General features: G+C 41.8%; 1 protein-coding gene across 1 annotated transcript in view; it reads left to right on the top strand.

Annotated features, from left to right (window-relative positions):
• NALCN (sodium leak channel, non-selective) overlaps positions 1-19,316 on the top strand; it is a 281,606-nt gene that overhangs the window by 58,595 nt on the left and 203,695 nt on the right. Inside the window, exons 7-9 of the mRNA XM_055542965.1 lie at positions 9,417-9,559; positions 9,686-9,790; positions 18,247-18,333. Of these exons, the coding sequence (XP_055398940.1) occupies positions 9,417-9,559; positions 9,686-9,790; positions 18,247-18,333 (335 nt within the window). The remainder of the gene's footprint in view (positions 1-9,416; positions 9,560-9,685; positions 9,791-18,246; positions 18,334-19,316) is intronic.

Genomic DNA, 19,316 nt, shown 5'->3' with positions numbered 1-19,316 from the left:
GCTCCTCTGTCCATGGGATATTCCATTCAAGAATACTGCAGTGGGTTGCCATTCCCTCCTCCAGGGAAGCTTCCCGACCCAGGGATCGAACCTCTGTCTCCTGCACTGTAGGCAGATTCTTTACTGCTGAGCTGCCAGGGAAGCCCAAGCACCCAGAGACCTGTTTAACAGTGACAAGCCCTGTTCTGGCTGAGGAGTCCATGCCAGGGACATCCCAGAATCTGCTGCTCTTGCCTGCTCATTGCCCCGTGAGATTTCCAGACAGCAGCGCAGTGGTGTGGAGGATGGGCTCCAAGGAACGTGTGTTCAAATCCCATCTTGGACAAAAGACTCCGCTTGCCCCACCCCAGTCTCTTCCTCTGTGCTGCTTCTTCGCTGAGCTGTGCTCAGTCATGTCTGACTCTTTGCCACCCCACGGACTGTAGCCCGCCAAGCTCCTCTGTCCGTGGAATTTCCCGGGCAAGAATACTCGAACAGATTGCCGTTTCCTCCTCCAGAAGATCTTCCCCACCCAGGGATCGAACCCGCATCTCCAGCGTCTCCTGCACTGGCAGGTGGATTCTTTACTACTAGGGCCACCTGGGAAGCCCTTTCTTCCTCTGTAAATGGGCTTAAAACACTAGGGCGGCTGCTTCATTGAGCAGAGTGATATTAGGATCTGTGAGCGCCCAGTGCTGACGGTTGAGAATAAAACTGTGGATCTGTTTGCCTTGCTGAGGACACGTATGGGAGAAGGGTCCCCTGAGGCAGCAGAAGGAAGGCGGGCGGGGGTGGGCTGGGAAGGAAGTAGAGTGATGCCCTGGAGAGGGAGCTGGCAAAGGGCAGCCAGCACCTCTGACTGCCAGTGAGGGCTATGGAGCGTCCTTTCGCAAGCAAAGCTGGCCTGCTCTCCCTGCACCAGGAGCCCTGGCAGCTGCTGTGGGTGACCAGCTGGCCCCAGCCACCATCTCTTCTTAGAAATCAAGGCAGACAGTCCAGGTCTGGAGCTCCTCCGAGAAGGCAGTGGAACCTCCTGGCCAGCTTTCAGAGTCCGCTTCTCAGCTCATTGTCTGAGGCATCCTTCCTTCCTTTGACACAGGTTTTCTCTCTGAAAACTTCCAGAAGACCCTCTCCCTGACCTGCTCTCTGCTTTGTTTCTTTCACTGGCACATTCAGCTTCTTCGCTGCATTTTGTCCCGAAAAACTTTTATGTTCGTAGGCTGGGCTGTTCTTGTGGTGTTGACCATCTTGGTGGGAGGTAAAGAAAGAAACTGTACACTTGAAAATTTGGACAAACATTTTGAACTACTCCACCCCGCTGATAGAATAAGATACATAATGGTGTGTTAGTCCTATTCATGCAGCCCTTAAAATCAAGCTTTTGGGGAAAAGGAAGCAAGAGACATTGAGAATCTGTCATGCAAATAAGGTCAGGCTCTTGATGGTCTCTTGTTGTCTCTTTTTAAAAGGAGAGAGATCCAAGACTCTGAGGTCAAAACAGAAGGATTAAAAGGCTGGCAAACTTAAATGGGCCAAAGGAAAGAGCCTTTTTACTCAAGTAGCTATGTGGATGGTGCCCCCTTTAAGCGTCAGCAGTTACTGCTGGCAATGTGATATACGTCTGTCAAAGTAATAGGTTTATTCAAGTTGAAGAAAATTATAAAATGCAGCTAATATAGTGGGTACTTATTCCCAATTCCTAAGTTAGCACCATTGATGAGAAGTCAAAGAGTGGTGGTGTCAATCAAATAAGAGATTTGAGTAAGACATTCAGTTCTACTTCCTCATCTCTCAAAAAGAGGCAACTCCTGCCCTATCTTCTTATTCCTAATCTGCAGAGTTGTTGAGTGAACCTGTTATGGAGGTTCATGAAAACCCTCTGTCAAGAGTATAATTTTTGAGGTACATCAGCTAATGACAATTATTATATTATAAATTAAATTATATAAATATAATAATAAATATAATAAATATGGGGCCTCTCTGGTGGCTCAGACAGTAAAGAATCTGCCTGCAGTGCAGGAGACCTGGGTTTGATCCTTGGGTTGGGAACATCCCTTGGAGAAGGACACAGCAACCCACTCCAGTATTCTTGCCTGGAGAATTCCATGGACAGAGGAGCCTGTCGGGCTACAGTCCTTGGAGTCTCAAAGAGTCCGACACAACTCAGCAACTAACACTTTCACTTTTTCACTTTCACTTTCAATAATAACTATATTATCAAATAATTATAATCTTTCTTATTATTGATGAGGAAGAATGAGTAGGAGTATATACCTGCTGAATAATAATTAAACAAAAGATTAGTAAAGCTCTGAATAATCACTCCATATTCCAGACATATTTCTACGTACATTGGAGGCTAGGTGGTATTTCCAGGACTGATTTTCTTGTCGTTCTCCTGACCAGGGGTGAAAAAGTGAGCATCATGCCATCTGCCACACTGCAAATGCCTGATTGCTCTTAATGTCAATGAGTCCAGTACTTGCTCGAAAGGTCAGCTCTCTGGCCAGAGGAGCTCTGGCCCGTGCGGCAGTCTGGCCAGCGTGGAGAGCCACTTCATTCCAGGCGTGAGCCGCCCAGATCACAGCTGCCCAGAGCTCCTTGGCTTTGGTTAAGTTTGTTGTGCTGTTATATAATGGATACTGGGACCATATCCCATGAAGAACTGTTTTGTTTTTTTTTTCCTTCCTTCTTCTCCACTGTCCTGTTGTCCCTCTGTGGTCTGTGTTGAATGGTGCCTTAGACTGTGTTGTTAAAATCAAGCAGAAGAACAGGCAGCAATTAAGGTGTAAGGAGGAAAAGGTGTTAACAGGGGAGACACACAGATGGCGCAGAAATATTCTGACCTGGCGTGGGACCATCTTTTCACCCCTACGCTGTTACTAGCGCAGAAGCCAAATTGTGACCAAGCAGGCTATATGTGGGCTTTCCTGGTGGCTCAGACAGTAAAGAATCCGCCTGCCATGCAGGAGACCTGGGTTCTATCCCTGGGTCAGGAAGATCCACAGGAGAAAGGAATGGCTACCCACTCCAGTATTGTTGCCTGGAGAATTCCATGGACAGAGGAGCCTGGTGGGCTTGGAGATGACTGAGACACAAACGCTTCCACTTAGGATTTTCCTGGTGGCTCAGATGGTAAAGTGTCTGCCTGAAATGTAGGTGACCTGGGTTTGATCCCTGAGTCAGGAAGATCCCCTGGAGAATAAAATAGCAACCCAGTCCAGTTTTCTTGCTGGAAAATCCTATGGACAGAGAACCCTGGCGGGCTGCAGTCCATGGGGTCACAAAGAATTGGACATGACTGAGTGACTAACAGGCTACATGTCAACAGAGAATCATGCATTTGCACATTAATTTAGAATTCTCATTTTAACCAGACATGCTCATTTGTCCATGCTATTTCTGACCCATACCTTAAACCAAAAAGAAGTTATTTAATGGCTTCTGGTTTCTGCTTTAACATGTGAAGAGCTTAGCAGTTATCAATCCTCCGCTCATAAGAAGAGAAAAGCTAAACAAACTGAACACCAGCAATTCTGAAAGTCAGCTATGCTCTTAGATCTAACGGAGAGTTGAGTTTGCAGGGCACATTCATGCCTTGCAATCTGGAGAGACAGCAAATACGGAGAATCATTGCTTCCCAGGGGCAGAAGCCATGGTGCCAGAGATACTTAAACTAAAATTGAGTAATTGCTGGAGGCTGAACATGGACTAGATTAGGAGTTGAAAAATCCCCCCATTTTACGGGGACCCAAGGCTTTTGTGAGTTTTACCTGCAGAAGACATACCTGGTTCTTAAGGTGATGATCAGAGAAAAATTCCCATACAGTTCCTTCAGGGGAGAGGAACAGTGACCATTTTGAAATAAACCCACAGCCCTCTGTTCTTCATGAGAAAGTCATGTCCTAGAGGACGTCTGCTTCCTCAGAGCCTCATCTGTCCTCAGAGGAGGGCAGGCAGATGACCAGAGCCCCCTTCAGCCTCTTTGTATCACACAAACCGAGAACAAAAAGGCTAAGAAATTCTTCTGAAGGTCAGAACCCCTGAGATTTAATCATAAGATTATAGGACGTTTTCCCTCGCCAACACTGTATCATCACAGTAACGGGTCCAAAATAGTATTAATAACTGGGTTACAACCTAGCTGCAAGACACAGAGTCCGTTTAGAAGAAATTTAGGGGGAAATCTAAAGACAGCAGGAGAGACAGAAACCAAGACACTAAAGGAAATTGAAGGCTTTGACAGAGCACAGCCTAAATTCTTGCCAGGTTATCATAAAGCCTGATACTAAAGGCCTACCTACTTCAGTTACTATCATCTACACAACAGATTGGTTCGAAATTGGGAAAGGAGTACATCAAGGCTGTCTATTTTCACCCTGCTTAGGTCTTTCATTGTAAGTTATAGAAACTTTATGTTTATCATAACACAAATAACTATTTTTAGTGAAAATCATGTTATTTAAATTTATCACATTTATTGTAAATTATATTTTGTCAATATCACTCAGATATCTTTCTTCCATCCCACTTAGACCTGAATCAGATTTTAATATGCCACTGAAAAAAAAAAGAAAGTCCAATGATTTCATTCCAGTCTTGGTTGATCTTTTGTACTTGTGTTTATTTACTAGTTCAGTTTTATTCAAAAATAAAACAGGGAGTTCCCTGGTGGTCTAGTGGTTAGGATTCAGCATTTTCACTGCTGTGTGGGTGTTGTTCAGATGCTAAGTTGTGTCTGACTCTGCGACTCCATGGTCTACAGCACACCAGGCTCTTCTGTCCTCCACTATATCCCAGAGTTTGCTCACATTCATGTCAGTTGAGTCGGTGATGCCATCTGCCTCATCCTCTGCCACTGCCTTCTCCTCCTGCCTTCAGTCTTTCCCAGCATCAGGGTCTTTTCCAGTAAGTCAGCTCTTCACAACAAGTGGCCAAAGTATTGGAGCTTCAGCATCAGTCCTTCCAATAAATACTCACTGCTATGGCTCAGGTTCAGTCCCTGGTTGGAGAACTGAGATTTTGCAAGCTCCGTGGCATGGCCAAAAAATAAAGATAAAACAAATAATATTTTTCAAATTAAAAAAAAGAAAGAAATTCTAACTATTGTGGCTCTTCTGAGGTAGACGGACCAACCTTACCTTAAAGTTAATTCTTATTTCCCTTGCTTATGCATGATAATGCAGAAATGTGAACAATAAGTGCCCCCAAATGCGAAGACAAGAAAGCCTCAGTACTTCCTCCAAATACTTGGTTCTAATTTTGGACTGTTGTGAAATTCTAATGTCATAACTATCAACTCCCTAAGAATTACATGAAGTCTTGCCCTTTTGGCCTTGATTTCTTTTGAATGTACTTTCCAATAGATCTTTCAAAAGTGGGTGATGAAGCTCAAACACTCTGGAAGAAACCACATTTCTCGCATGATATGTTTTGCTTGCTTTTGGAGAAAATTGCAAAAGCTACTAAGTAACGTTTATTCCGTGTGTTGGTGGTGACCCACAGAATCTTCACGGGCAGAGCCTGAGGCCCAGGAAGGTGACACGGGCTAGAAGAGCGGACGATTTGAATGCTAAGGAAGGTCGCTGCATGCTCACTGTGGCTCAGCACAGTTTTCTTCTGTTTTTTAATCAACTAATGGAAAATAAATTTCCCCCGAGCTCTTTTGATCTAAAATCTCTGCTCTTCAAAGGCAGGGGCGTGAGAGTCGTGACCTCTGCTCTGCTGCTCTAAGCTCTAGCCTCCGTGGAAAGTGCCCAGCTCCAGAGGCAGGGAGTGTTTTAGTTGGCCTGTGGGCTCAGCATCCTTGGAACTGCTCTCCTTAACGCCTAAACTTTCCTGCCCGTGTCAGCGTCAGTCTTGTCAACACTTCTTTTCCATTTGTGAATCCTGTAGTTAAAGCTTTCAACTCCCCTTTTCTAGGAGTATTCTATATTTAGCACTTGGGCGTTTAGAAATTCTCTCTCTGAAGAAATACATTTCAAGTACAAATCTTTATGACTTCTAACAAAGTTTAACTTACAAAATATATGTAAATATACAGATGCTTTTTTTTTTCCCTATATGGCCTTTGATCTCATCTCAAAGCTTCAGTGCTGCGAATGGTGAGGTAACTGATAAAGTGGTTTTACTGGTGAGGCAAGGTTGTACCAAATGAGTACTTTTTTTCTTTTAATCCTTGTTACTTCTCATTTGTCCCCATTTGCTGCTACACTTTTCTGCTGTTCTGGGTGCTTTGGAATTCGCCGATGCTCTGATTCTTCTTCCTGCACGCACAGACCCAGAGAGGCTGTCAGGAGTCAGCCAACGTTAGTGACCTCTGTCTTAGTTTGGACCTTTGGTTGTACGCGCCTTCTAGTTTTCAATTTCTGGGTGATGAGCCCATGTATGGGTGGATATTGGCTATATGTCCTTTAATAATTTAATTCATTGATAGCAGTGGAATTTGTTGAGGTGAAAATGTTTCCCTATATTGTATTTGTCTCACTATCTTTCGGTTTTATAGATGGGAAAACCAGGGTACAGGAAGGGTAGCAGGAGACAGAATTAATTGCCTCACAAACATGCAGGTCCCTGTTCCAGAATGACAGGGTTAATTCTAGTTCCCCTACTTATTCTCTGTGCCTTAGACAGATTCCCTATACTTGATGTGCTTTCTCTCTCCCATCTTCAAAAGAGGGACATAATGACACACACTCATAATGCCATGAGGGTTAAATACTGACTTTCCTCTTAATCATACCTCCAAAAATCTGCCCACATATTGTTCCCTTGCCCTTCTTTGCATTGTTAGGAGTATTTTCAATGAGAGAATTCTCCCTGAAAATACAAAGCCCTATTTAGTGATTTACTACCTTATGTTTTGGTGTTCAGTAAACACCATGGAAACCAAAGATGGGCTCCATTACATGAATTTTTGGTTACTTTAGTTTGTCGTATGAGAACGTGATTGCAAATGAAACCCAGTTCTCCAATTTACTTCATTTCAGTTAAAACGATAGCACCTAAAAGTGTTAAACCCCAAGTGTATATGGTACACATCCTTTCTTTATTATATCTTTACTTGACTTGAATGCTAGTTTTATTTTCCACATTGTTACAGCAAATGCTATAGCCTAAAATTATTTTACTGCTAAAGATATTAAAATTGCCCTGGCTTGAACTCAGAAACAACTTTATCAAAATCCCAAGAATAACACTATCGGTACTACGTATAAAATAGATAACTAATGAGAACCTTAGTTTTCTGAATGTTGAGCTTTAAGCCAACTTTTTCACTCTCCTCTTTCACTTTCATCAAGAGGCTCTTTAGTTCTTCTTTACTTTCTGCCATAAGGGTGGTGTCATCTGCATATCTGAGGTTATTGATATTTCTCCCAGCAATCTTGATTCCAGCTTGTGCTTGCTCCAGCCCAGTGTTTCTCATGATGTACTCTGTATATAAGTTAAATAAGCAGGGTGACAATATACAGCCTTGACGCACTCCTTTTCCTATTTGGAACCAGTCTGTTGTTCCATGTCCAGTTCCAACTGTTGCTTCCTGACCTGCATACAGATTTCTCAAGAGGCAGGTCAGGTGGTCTGGTATGCCCATCTCTTTCAGAATTTTCCACAGTTTATTGTGATCCACACAGTCAAAGGCTTTGGCATAGTCAAGAAAGCATAAATAGATGTTTTTCTGGAACTCTCTTGCTTTTTCCATGATCCAGAGGATATTGGCAATTTGATCTCTGGTTCCTCTGCCTTTTCTAAAACCAACTTGAACATCTGGAAGTTCACGGTTCACATATTTCTGAAACCTGGCTTGGAGAATGTTAAGCATTACTTTACTAGCGTGTGAGATGAGTGCAATTGTGTGGTAGTTTATGGCACCCCACTCCAGTACTCTTGCCTGGAGAATCCCATGGACTGAGGAGCCTGGAGGGCTGCAGTCCACCGGGTCGCTGAGGGTCGGACGCAACTGAGTGACTTCACTTTCACTTTTCACTTTCATGCATTGGAGAAGGAAATGGCAACCCACTCCAGTGTTCTTGCCTGGAGAATCCCAGGGATGGAAGAGCCTGGTGGGCTGCTGTCTATGGGGTCACACAGAGTCGGAAGCGACTGAAGCAACTTAGCAGCAGCAGGAGCTGTTTTTCTGGAGAAGGCAATGGCAACCCACTCCAGTACTCTTGTCTGGAAAATCCCATGGACGGAGGAGCCTGGTGGGCTGCAGTCCATGGGGTCACTAAGAGTCGGACACGACTGAGCGACTTCAATTTTCACTTTGAGAATTCTTTGGCATTGCCTTTCTTTGGGATTGGAATGAAAATTGACCTTTTCCAGTCCTGTGGCCACTGCTGAGTTCTCCAAATTTGCTGGCATATTGAATGCAGCACTTTCACAGCATCATCTTTCAGGATTTGAAATAGCTCAACTGGAATTCCATCACCTCCACTAGCTTTGTGGCATCCAATCCCAGCACTTCATGGCAGATAGATGGGGAAACAGTGGAAACAGTGGCTGACTTTATTTTTCTGGGCTTCAAAATCACTGCAGATGGTGATTGCAGCCATGAAATTAAAAGATGCTAACTCCTTGGAAGGAAAGTTATGACCAACCTAGACAGCATATTAAAAAGCAGAGATATTACTTTGCCAACAAAGGTCCATCTAGTCAAGGCTATGGTTTTTCCAGTAGTCATGTATGGATGTGAGAGTTGGACTATAAAGAAAGCTGAGCGCTGAAGAATTGAGGCTTTTGAACTGTGGTGTTGGAGAAGACTCTTGAGAGTCCCTTGGACTGCAAGGAGATCCACCAGTCCATCCTAAAGGAAATCAGTCCTGGGTGTTCATTGGGAGGACTGATGTTGAAGCTGAAACTCCAATACTTAGGCCACCTCATGCAAAGAGCTGACTCATTGGAAAAGACCCTGATGCTGGGAAAGATTGAGGGCAGGAGAAGAAGGGGACAACAGAGGATGAGATGGTTGGATGGCATCATCGACTCGATGGACATGGGTTTGGGTGGACTCTGGGAGTTGGTGATGGACAGGGAGGCCTGGCATGTTGCGGTTCATGGGGTCGCAAAGAGTCGGACATGACTGAGCGACTGAACTGAACTGAATGAGAACCTACTGTGTAGCACAGGAAACTCTATTCAAGACTCTATGGTGACCTACCTGGGAAGGAAATCCAAAGAGAAAGAGGAGATATATGTATAGGAATAGCTGATTCACTTTGCTGAACAACATTGTAAAGCAGTGTTACTTCAAGTAAAAAGAGAAATCCCGAGGAACAAGAACAATAAACGTTGCATGTGATTTGAGTCCCTTTAGAAGTGCTTTTATCATTGAGAAAATGATCATGGATAAATATTGTTTTTCTGAAAAATGTCTTCTCATTTCAAAAGTCCACCCCAACTCAGCCTGCCTCCCCCTCACTCTGTCTGGGCAGGAACCAGCATCTTCACTGTGTACGAGGCCGCTTCCCAGGAAGGCTGGGTGTTCCTCATGTACCGAGCCATCGACAGCTTTCCCCGCTGGCGTTCCTACTTCTACTTCATCACCCTGATCTTCTTCCTGGCCTGGCTTGTTAAGGTACTCGTGCAGTTCCTCCTCATCAGGTCTATGTTTTCTGGCAGTTTCTGCAGATCTTTTGGTTTTGATGGTCTTCCCTCTCTCTTGCCCAGCCTTTGGTAAATGTGGTCTCTCGTTTTCTTGCAGAACGTGTTCATCGCTGTCATTATAGAAACATTTGCAGAAATCAGGGTGCAGTTTCAACAGATGTGGGGGTCGAGAAGCAGCACTACTTCCACAGCCACCACGCAGGTACCTACTGGGGATGATGGCGTCACCCGCAGACAATGACGTCATTCTCTCGAACTGGGCACGTCCCTCTGCACCACCCTTGGGAATTGATGGAACTTGAGAAACCCCTCTTATCATGGGCTTTGGCGGCCAGACTCACTGAGGGAGCTGCTTAAACTTACAGATGCAAAGGCCCATACCCAGAAGAACCAAATCAGACTCTGAGGGTGATGGCACCTATTTTTTTAACAGTTCCAGGGGTACGTTTGATACACAACCAGGCTTATCATCACATTTATTAGGTACTTTTGATTTGATTCTGCCTTCACATGTCCTCAAAGGGCTTGCAGATAAAATATAGCAACTGGACAGACTTCCCTGGTGGTCCAGTGGCTAGGATTTAATACTCCAAATGCAGGGGATCCAGGTTTATTCCCTGGTCAGAGAACTAGAACATGTTGCATCAAAGAATTTGCATGCTGCAACGAAGACTTGGCACAGCCAAAGAAAAAAATATGTGTGTGGCAACTGTAGAATTTCCCATTTTTATAAATACCCATATATTTGCAAGCCAATATAATGGCCCATATGTAAAGGATTAGAATTGTTCACTAGAAAATTTATTTCATTCAGAACAAAGCAATCATAATAGAATAAATTATTAAAAAGACCCCTCAATTCCAAATGCTTGCCTGTGAATTTTGAGGAATTACTGAACGTTCAGAAGGTTTCCCCTATGCTTCTAAGAAATTGGAAGTGACCATGCTATATAAAAATAGCGTGGTATTTATTACATAAAAGGGTAATTCAGATAAAATTCTTTGTTTTTATTTTTTGGCTTTGTTTTGTGTATTTGTTTATTTGATTAGAAAGGTAGAATAGATTTATAAATATCTTTTTCTGGTATTCAGTTCAGTTCAGTTCAGTCACTTAGTCATGTCTGACTCTTTGCAACCCCATGAATTGCAGCACGCCAGGCCTCCCTGTCCATCACCAACTCCCAGAGTTCACTCAAACTCATGTCCCTGGAGTTGGTGATGCCATCCACCCATCTCATCCTCTGTCGTCCCCTTCTCCTCCTGCCCCCAATCCCTCCCAGCATCAGAGTCTTTTCCAGTGAGTCAACTCTTCGCATGAGGTGGCCAAAGTACTAGAGTTTCAGCTTTAACATCATTCCTTCCAAAGAAATCCCAGGGCTGATCTCCTTTAGAATGGACTGGTCGGATCTCCTGCAGTCCAAGGGACTCTCAAGAGTCTTCTCCAACACCACAGTTCAAAAGCATCTATTCTTTGGTGTTCAGCTTTCTTCACAGTCGAACTCTCACATCCATACATGACTACTGGAAAAACCATAGCCTTGAATAGATGGACCTTTGTTGGCAAAGTAATGTTTCTGCTTTTTAATATGCTATCTAGGTTAGTTATAACTTTCCTTCCAAGGAGTAAGCATCTTTTAATTTCATGGCTGCAGTCACCATCTGCAGTGATTTTGGAGCCCAGAAAAATAAAGTCTGACACTGTTTCCCCATCTATTTCCCATGAAGTGATGGGACCAGATACCATGATCTTCATTTTCTGAATGTTGAGCTTTAAGCCAACTTTTTCACTCTCCTCTTTCACTTTCATCAAGAGGCTTTTTTTGAATCTTTATAAAAAAGAAAGAAAATAAAAATTCCTAAATTGAGAATGAAATGCTTTTATGCCTCATAACTATTAACTTAACATTAAATTTGAAGATAAGTTTAAATTTGTGAATATATATACAGGTCTACTAAGACAAAAATTTCTTTTAAGGATTCAAGGTAAAAATTTTACTTTGAAAATCTCCAAATTGAACTTTTAATAATTATATAATTATTACTTTAAATAATATTTTATTTTTTAAAATAATTATATTTATGACTATGTATTAACATTTTAAAGAAGAGAATTCAGGATAGTGACTCACTGGGGTAGAGATGGGAAAGAAGAGGAATAAAATTAAGGAGAAGTGCAGAAGTAACAAAAATAATAATTGTGTTTAACAGCTAACAGCAAAAATGCTGTTAAACATGCTCATCTTTGGAAAAGCCTTATGCAGCATCTTCATAATGTTGTGAAAGTTCGAATAATCTAACCAATTCCTTATAGATGAAATAGTATTAATATTAATATTTTTCAGTTTTGTCAAACTGCTATTCAAACTTCCATGAAAGATTTTTTTAGGTGTCATCTAGGTTATATCACAGATGGCATATAGGAAAACCTTCAGTGAGTTCACCACATATTTCTGCTCTCATTTTTTCAAATGAACTATGAGAAATTATACAGTACCAAGTGCATTGCTGGCTTGTCTTTTAAGTAGAGTGACACCCTCATGAAGGTGTGTTTTCCAGAATAGACATTGAGAATGGAGTGTAATATACAGCTATGAACTCCACACAGAATCCACATTTGATATTCCCGAGAGAGGACCTAAAACGTCCTTCAAACCACATAATGCTCATTAAGTAACTCTTACTTGTCAAACCACAGCTGGAAAAGTGGTGTTTGGAAATGCCACCAAATCAGCCAGTAGTTTTCCCAGGAAGTGAAATGTGGAGAGGCTGTGAACACAGTTGTACAAAATTGCTTGGATGCAAAATTGCCCTTAATCAGGAGGAATAGGCCAGTAATTCAGAGGTAATGCGTCTAGGTATTCGACAGAGGTAATCACACAGAGAATTGTGAAAAACCTTCATTAAGAAAAACGCTGTGGCTGAGGACCCGGTTGCTAGGCAACCGAAAGCTCCTGCAGCAGCCTCTCTGGTAAACCACCACTTGGGGTGCCTGGCAACAGGCCGCAGGCCCCGCCCAGCCTCTCCCCAGCCCCTCAGCAAGTGATCCAGATGCTTTTTTGTGTGTGGAAGGGAGAGATGTCATCTGCCATGATTCTTTTACATTTGTGAAATCTGACACAACTTTGTGCCTAAGGACCTCTCGTTAGCTGGTTTAAAACACTGAATAGGAAGTTTCTAATTCTAATAAAGCAGATGGGCTTTCAGGAAATAAAATGCAAATGGTTGTGTATTGTGAAGCACACAGCCTTTCTGAAATGAAGCCGGTTCTCACCTTCCTTTAGTATGTAGGTCGTCTGCAGTTGTTCTCTGTAAGGCATCCTCATAGAAGGCCGAAGAGGGTCCCAGGCTTGGTGGACTCAGTGATGCTTCTAAGTCCCTGGACTTTCCCAGGTCTGTGTTTGTAGAAAGGGAAATTATACACATTAACAGGATAAAGTAGGGGCTTTCCAACATCTTAGGAGGTTCGATAGGAATTGGCTCTGATACAGGCTGTTCAGAGGCAAACGAGAATCAGCGATGAGAATGTTTTCTTTAAAATAACAAAGCAACTTCCCTCCAAGTCACAGCACAGAAACAAATTACAGAAAAATTAATGCCAGAGCTCTTGTGGAGACTATAATAGAGCAGGACGCAGGAAAACAAAAGGAAAATGATGTGGAAATTTTCGGATTAGTAATCAGTAGTTTGCCTGAACTCCGATGGGGAGGGTGTCTCTGGTGCCTGTAGTTATTAGACACTGGTCACTGTTGCTACTTGCTCAGTTATGTGTTGGGTTAAAGTGCTAGAGATTCATACATCCAGGATGCCATTGTCCCCTGTGTCAGCCCACAGAAGCGGGTCTGACGCCATGCTACAGGTCCATAGCGGGTATTGGCCCAGAATTGGATGTTGGGTTGGGCTGATGTGCTAGTGGACCATGTCCTGAGCACCACGTATCCCCAGTCCAGAGTTGCATGCCCATCCTTAGACACTTCACCTTGGATATCTGTGGCCAGTCTCAGGGTCCTCTGATCTAGGCTGGTTCATGATAGGGGTGAGCTTAGAACTGAAAGAACGACCAAACTGTAGGGCCCCGAAAGGCTGTGTTTTATGTGATGAGAGACACAACAACAGCCTCTGCCCATCAAAACACACCCAACTTTTATATACAAAGCATGGCCCAGTAAGGTCATATTGGAAAAGTGAAGTCGCTCAGTCATGTCTGACTCTTTGTAACCCCGTGGACTGTAGCATACCAGTCTCCTCTGTCCATGGGATTTTCCTGGCAAGGGTACTGGAGTGGGTTGCCATTTCCTTCTCCAGAGGATCTTACCGACCCAGGGATCAAACCTGGGTCTCCCATATTGCAGGCAGACGCTTTGCCGTCTGAGCCACCAAGGAAGCCACAAGGTCACGTAAATAAATCTTCTGACTGTCTAAAGACAGCAATCATTCCTGGGTCTGTCATTGTCTCTGACTTGCTGGTTCATGTCTTCTGAAGAAGATGGAAGACTGACAAGGGTGGAGTTGGTTCAAGGCACAGGGACTCTTCCTCCTTTGTAGGTCCGTGAGCATTCTCAGAATATGGGTTCCTCCAAGACCTGAACAACTTCTGTGTAAATATGTAGCTCAGATTAAAAGGCTGAAAGGCATAGATGAAAAGGCATGTGATTAAAAATGAAAAGAACTTCTCCTCTATAAAAAGACTGTGTCCCACATTATGTTCCAAGACAACACTTTAGTAAAAATGTGTTTACTGCATTCTAAGACCATTGGTTTCCACATGAATATACATCATTAAAATATGTGAGAAAGCAATTTAGTGAAAGCAGTTTCTGGGAAGGGCTATTGTAGGAGGTACAATCGTGAGCTCCTTCTAATAAGAAACTATAGTAATGGAATAATACATTCATCACAGGAAGCCGTAAATGAGAATTGTGTTTTGTAACCCTGAGTCATGGAATATATTATTTAATAACAAAATCAAGTCAAGTATCTACCCTCATTATTTTGTGTGATAATGACTATTCCCCCCTTGTTTTTTTTAAATGATTGATTTTGAAAGAACCCAAAGAGCCTGTGAATTTCAAAATAAATTTTGAATTTTCTTTTCATTAACAAATGTGTATATATGTCTTGGGTTTGGAATTTTAATTCCGTTGCTAGTGATTGTTCCTGTTACCAAGATTCATTCTCTTCCACCTACCATTAAGTAATCTGTTATTGTTGTTGCTGCTGATGATATTCTGCCTAAACTAGAACACTCCCCAAAGCACATTTCTTAGCTAAATCAAGTGATGCTTTATAAGACCCTAGCAAACAGTTGCAAACAGATAAGCATGAGATGATTCTCAAGATTGAAGTCTCCGTGGATCCCCATGTGATTGTACCAAGAGCGGAGTGCTCACTGGTAATATTCCATTAATTCATACACTGCCACAGCAAATCACAGCACGGTCTGCCCTATTGACTTTAAAGCCATCTTATTTAATTTTCATGATTATGTTGTGAAGTGGGTACCGTTATTGTCTCTGCTTTGCAGATTAAAAAAGATAAGAATTGGAAAGTTAATTATTTGATCCAGTATTATGTACCTGGCAAAGGGTGGAACTGGCACTCAAAACCAGCTTCCTTGGCCTTAAGGGTCTTTTTTTTTCCCCCACTCAGTTTTGCCCACTGAGATCCTACCTCCTTTTAATTTAGTCATTACAGACCCTGCTGTCAATGAACTATCTTTTTTTCTGGCATCTCTTCTCTTAAAAAACAAAAAGTTTTCTTTTTGGATGAAAGGTGGAGAAAAGGCAACTTTCATACATTATTACTAAGACTGTACATTGGAGCATGCTTTTTACAAAACAGTTTGGCAGTATGTATCAGAAGCCTTAAAAACATATAAAGTATTTGACAAAGAGATTGCACTTCTAGTAATTTATCCTAAAAAAATTCTGGACAATGCTCAAAGATATACATTTGAGAATGTTTATGGAAGCATTTTGGTAAAAAAAAAAGAGAGAGAGACAGAGAGGAAGAAGATTAACTCTAGCAATAAATTATTGATTTTAAATTATAAAATTAGAATAAATGAACACCACTAAGTCATGATTGAACTTTATTGATATGGAAATATTCAAATAACATATTAATGCAATAGAAAGGTCTCGTGTTTGTAGTACATGTGTGTGGGCATAATACCAGGAAGGTTAACTCGAGAATGTTAGGGGTGGTTGTCTCTGGAGAATGCATTTACAATTTTTTTACAGCTCATACATATTTTGAAGATTTAATAGTAAGCCTGTATTAATAATATAATTTGAGGGGAACATTTTATGTCTTTAAAATGAACCAACTCACTGAACATTCAAACTGAAGCCACTTGTGTTGTTAGTTTCAGCCACGGGACAAAAAGCCTCAAAAAGTGGCTCGTGGAAAAGAGTTCCTTTTTCTCTCATGTAAAGTTGGAGTATGTCATTCAAGGGTTGTTATGGTTGTCTGTGTTCTACAGATACAGAATCCTTTCCGCCTTTTTGCTCCACCTTTCAAAACTTCCATTTCCAAAATTGCCTCCTAGTCTAAAATGGCTGCTGTAGTGCTAACCCTTACATCAATATTCCAGCGAGCAGGAAGGAAAAAAACAGAAAGTTTCTGCTTGCATTTCATGGACAGTGTATAATTACATGATTCAAGATGAGCTTCAAAAATGAAAAAAAAAATAGGTTTTTTTTTTTTGATGGTCATAAAATTTTTCTTGCTTTGGAAGACAAGGAGAACACATATGGAGCGACAACTGGCAGTCCCTGCCATACTCCCCTGGGAGCTTCAGTTCCATAGGATTTAGGGCTCTGGATAACACACTGTTACATGTGTACCTCATGTAGCTACTGTTATATTAACCAAGCTAGATGTTGTGTCTTCAGAGAACCAGTGAGAAATTGACCATATTTGCATTTTCTTCACTTTATGTCATACAAAGAAGTGACCTTGAGAGAACACTTTCACCAAAAATTAAATTGATTCATTTGATTTTGGTTGACTGGAAAAAAAAATAATTTAACACAGAAAATTAGTCTGCTGCTGATGAAAGCAAATGTGTACCCCAGGGATTTTTTGCCCCCTGATAAGAGAAGAGAATGCTTATACAGAGGGTTCCTACCTAGTGACTGGCAGGATCGCTTTTGTCTTTTCTCCTTAAAAGGAGACTTCCAGACATTTGACAGGTATTTAAAAGGCTCTTAAACATGTTTGCGTGTCACCCAACGTACGTATTCTGAGAATGAGCCTATTTGTGATGCCTGTGCTTGATTCTGCCACTAAGCATACCTTTTAAGATTCATTCTAAAGGGAATCAAAGTCCTGTAAATGGACAGCTGAAAAAAATCATTTGTAATTGGGACCTTGAATCAGAGAACCTTTGTGTAAAGGTGCACCTCCACTTTGTCATTTTTAAAATACCTATATGAGGACTTTCATGGCAGTTCAGTGGTTAAGGCTCAGTGCTTCCACTGCAGAGGGCCTGGGTTTGATCCCTGGTGGGGGATCTACAATCCTGCATTCCTCATGGGAAAAAAAAAAATGATCTACTACCTCTGTTACCAGGGGTTTGAAGTTATAAATCCTAGGTAATGGGATCTTGGCATCATCTCATATTTCCATCAATAATTACCCTAATGATCACAGGGTCAGCGTAACAGGAAGACATAAAGATGGCAAAGAAAGTGTTTACGTGTGTGAAATAGTGAGCTCGGACAGGAATAAAACAGTGCGTACTTGTAGCTGTGACTTTTCTTAAAAAATAAAGAGCCAGCCTATTCCACCACACTCGCACATGCACACCTAAGGAATTGAAAAGAAAATATACATTAGGCGGAAAATACTTGTAAGTGGTAAATGCCTTCCAGCTTAGTGCATTATTGATAGATAACTAAATTTTGAGGTAGTGCAGTGTAAGTTAGGTAACCTACACATCCAGCAAGTTGGTTGTCCAGTTCAATGACTGTCAGATTTTAGTATCCTGTACAATCCTGAATTTCATCATGCATGTCTTTTAAGATAAAAAAAAAAAACAACTTCTTCCCTTCATAAATGTGTACATAAAGTTTTTGCTGAGCAGATTAATTGTGGCCTATGTAAACTGATTTCACAAAGACTTTTAAGTGCTTTGTCATTCTCCTACCATTAAAACAGCACTCCCCTCTTTCTCTAGGCTACATGCACATTTCTTATTCATCCTGAGAATGTTTTTCTTTTGGTTCAGTGAGAACTGTCCATTAAATAAAGATAAAAATTTGCCACTTTTTGTTAAAGCATGTCGTGCTTTGGTATTCTAATTATCATTTTCTCTGAGATCTAATATATAATAATCAACATAATGGGAATAGATACCTACTGTAAAGTCTTACAGAGAAGAATATTTGAGTAATTCTATGCAGAGCATATTCAAGGCAGAAAGGACTGGATACATAGCAAGTGCTCAATTAATGCAAGCCATTATCCTTATTATTATTATGCACTTAAGTTTGCAGTGTTAAAATGAACATCACTGGAGTGACTCATGCTGTAAATATAGAAGTGTAAGAAGACAAATCTTTGATAACATAAAAATGTAAAAAGCTGGAGTCAAAGTTAGAGTTCTCAATGTTCCCTTGGAAGTGTTTCTGACTCATCTCCCTCTTTGTCTTGAAGATGTTTCATGAAGACGCTGCTGGTGGGTGGCAGCTGGTAGCCGTGGATGTCAACAAGCCCCAGGGACGCGCCCCAGCCTGCCTCCAGGTGCGGAACAATGCCATTTCTAAAACTCACCCCACAAAAGTCTTTGACTTATTTTATACAGAGAAACCCATAGCGCTCCAAGCTCTAGATCTGCCCGAATGTGTAGGCAGTATTTTGCTCCATCCTGTATCCCCAGGACCTAGCATCTTTTTAGATACACACTAGGGATTTGGTGACTTTCCAGTGAACAAATGCACACAGGTAATAGACCAGTGGTACTGAATCAATGAGGAATTTTGTTGTCTCATTGAATCTTATAAAACTTTTCTTCTCCAAAGGCCTGAGTTATCTGGGGGGAGGGGCAGTCAAGATAATACTTCGCTTACGTGGGTGCCTCACCGTGTTCCTGGGAAGGAACTATGTGTAACACACAGTCTGCTGTTCTTTGTCTCTAAGCTTTCTAAGCAACGTGATGTAAGAAGGGTGGGTCGGAAAGATCCCCTGGAGAAGGGCATGGCAACCCACTCCAGTATTCTTCCTTGGAGAATTCCACGGATAGAGGAGCCTGGCAGGCTACAGTCCATGGAGTCGCAAAGAGTTGGATATGACTGAGCGACTAACGTGCTTTTACCTGTAATATTGAGAAGGTTTATTATCTGCTCCATGATGAGAACACGCCTTCTGTCTTTCCTCTGGGTCTTTCTCCAGGTGGGGTACCTTTCAAGGATTGGCAATTAAGAAGCAAAATACTGTCCTCTGAACCATCACTGTAGGCTGTACTTATATGGCAGTTTAATCATATATTTATTTGTTTCAATCCATTTAAAGGATGGATCAGAAAAAGAGGAAAAGTTTATGATGAATATCGATACTATTACATACCATCCTGTGCTGCTCTTTCTGTCGTATATTTGATGGTGACAATGTTGCAAATAATTCAGTTTCTATTCCCCTGTACCTCAGTTGGTAAAGAATCTGCCTGCAACGCAGGAGACCTGGGTTCAATCCCTGGGTCGGGAAGATCCCCTGGAGAAGGAAATGGC

Source organism: Bubalus kerabau, chromosome 12 (genome assembly GCF_029407905.1).
Source record: "Bubalus kerabau isolate K-KA32 ecotype Philippines breed swamp buffalo chromosome 12, PCC_UOA_SB_1v2, whole genome shotgun sequence".
Lineage (NCBI taxonomy): Eukaryota > Metazoa > Chordata > Mammalia > Artiodactyla > Bovidae > Bubalus > Bubalus kerabau.
Note: the sequence above shows the minus strand (reverse complement) of the source record. Positions and strands in the feature narration are given on the sequence as shown.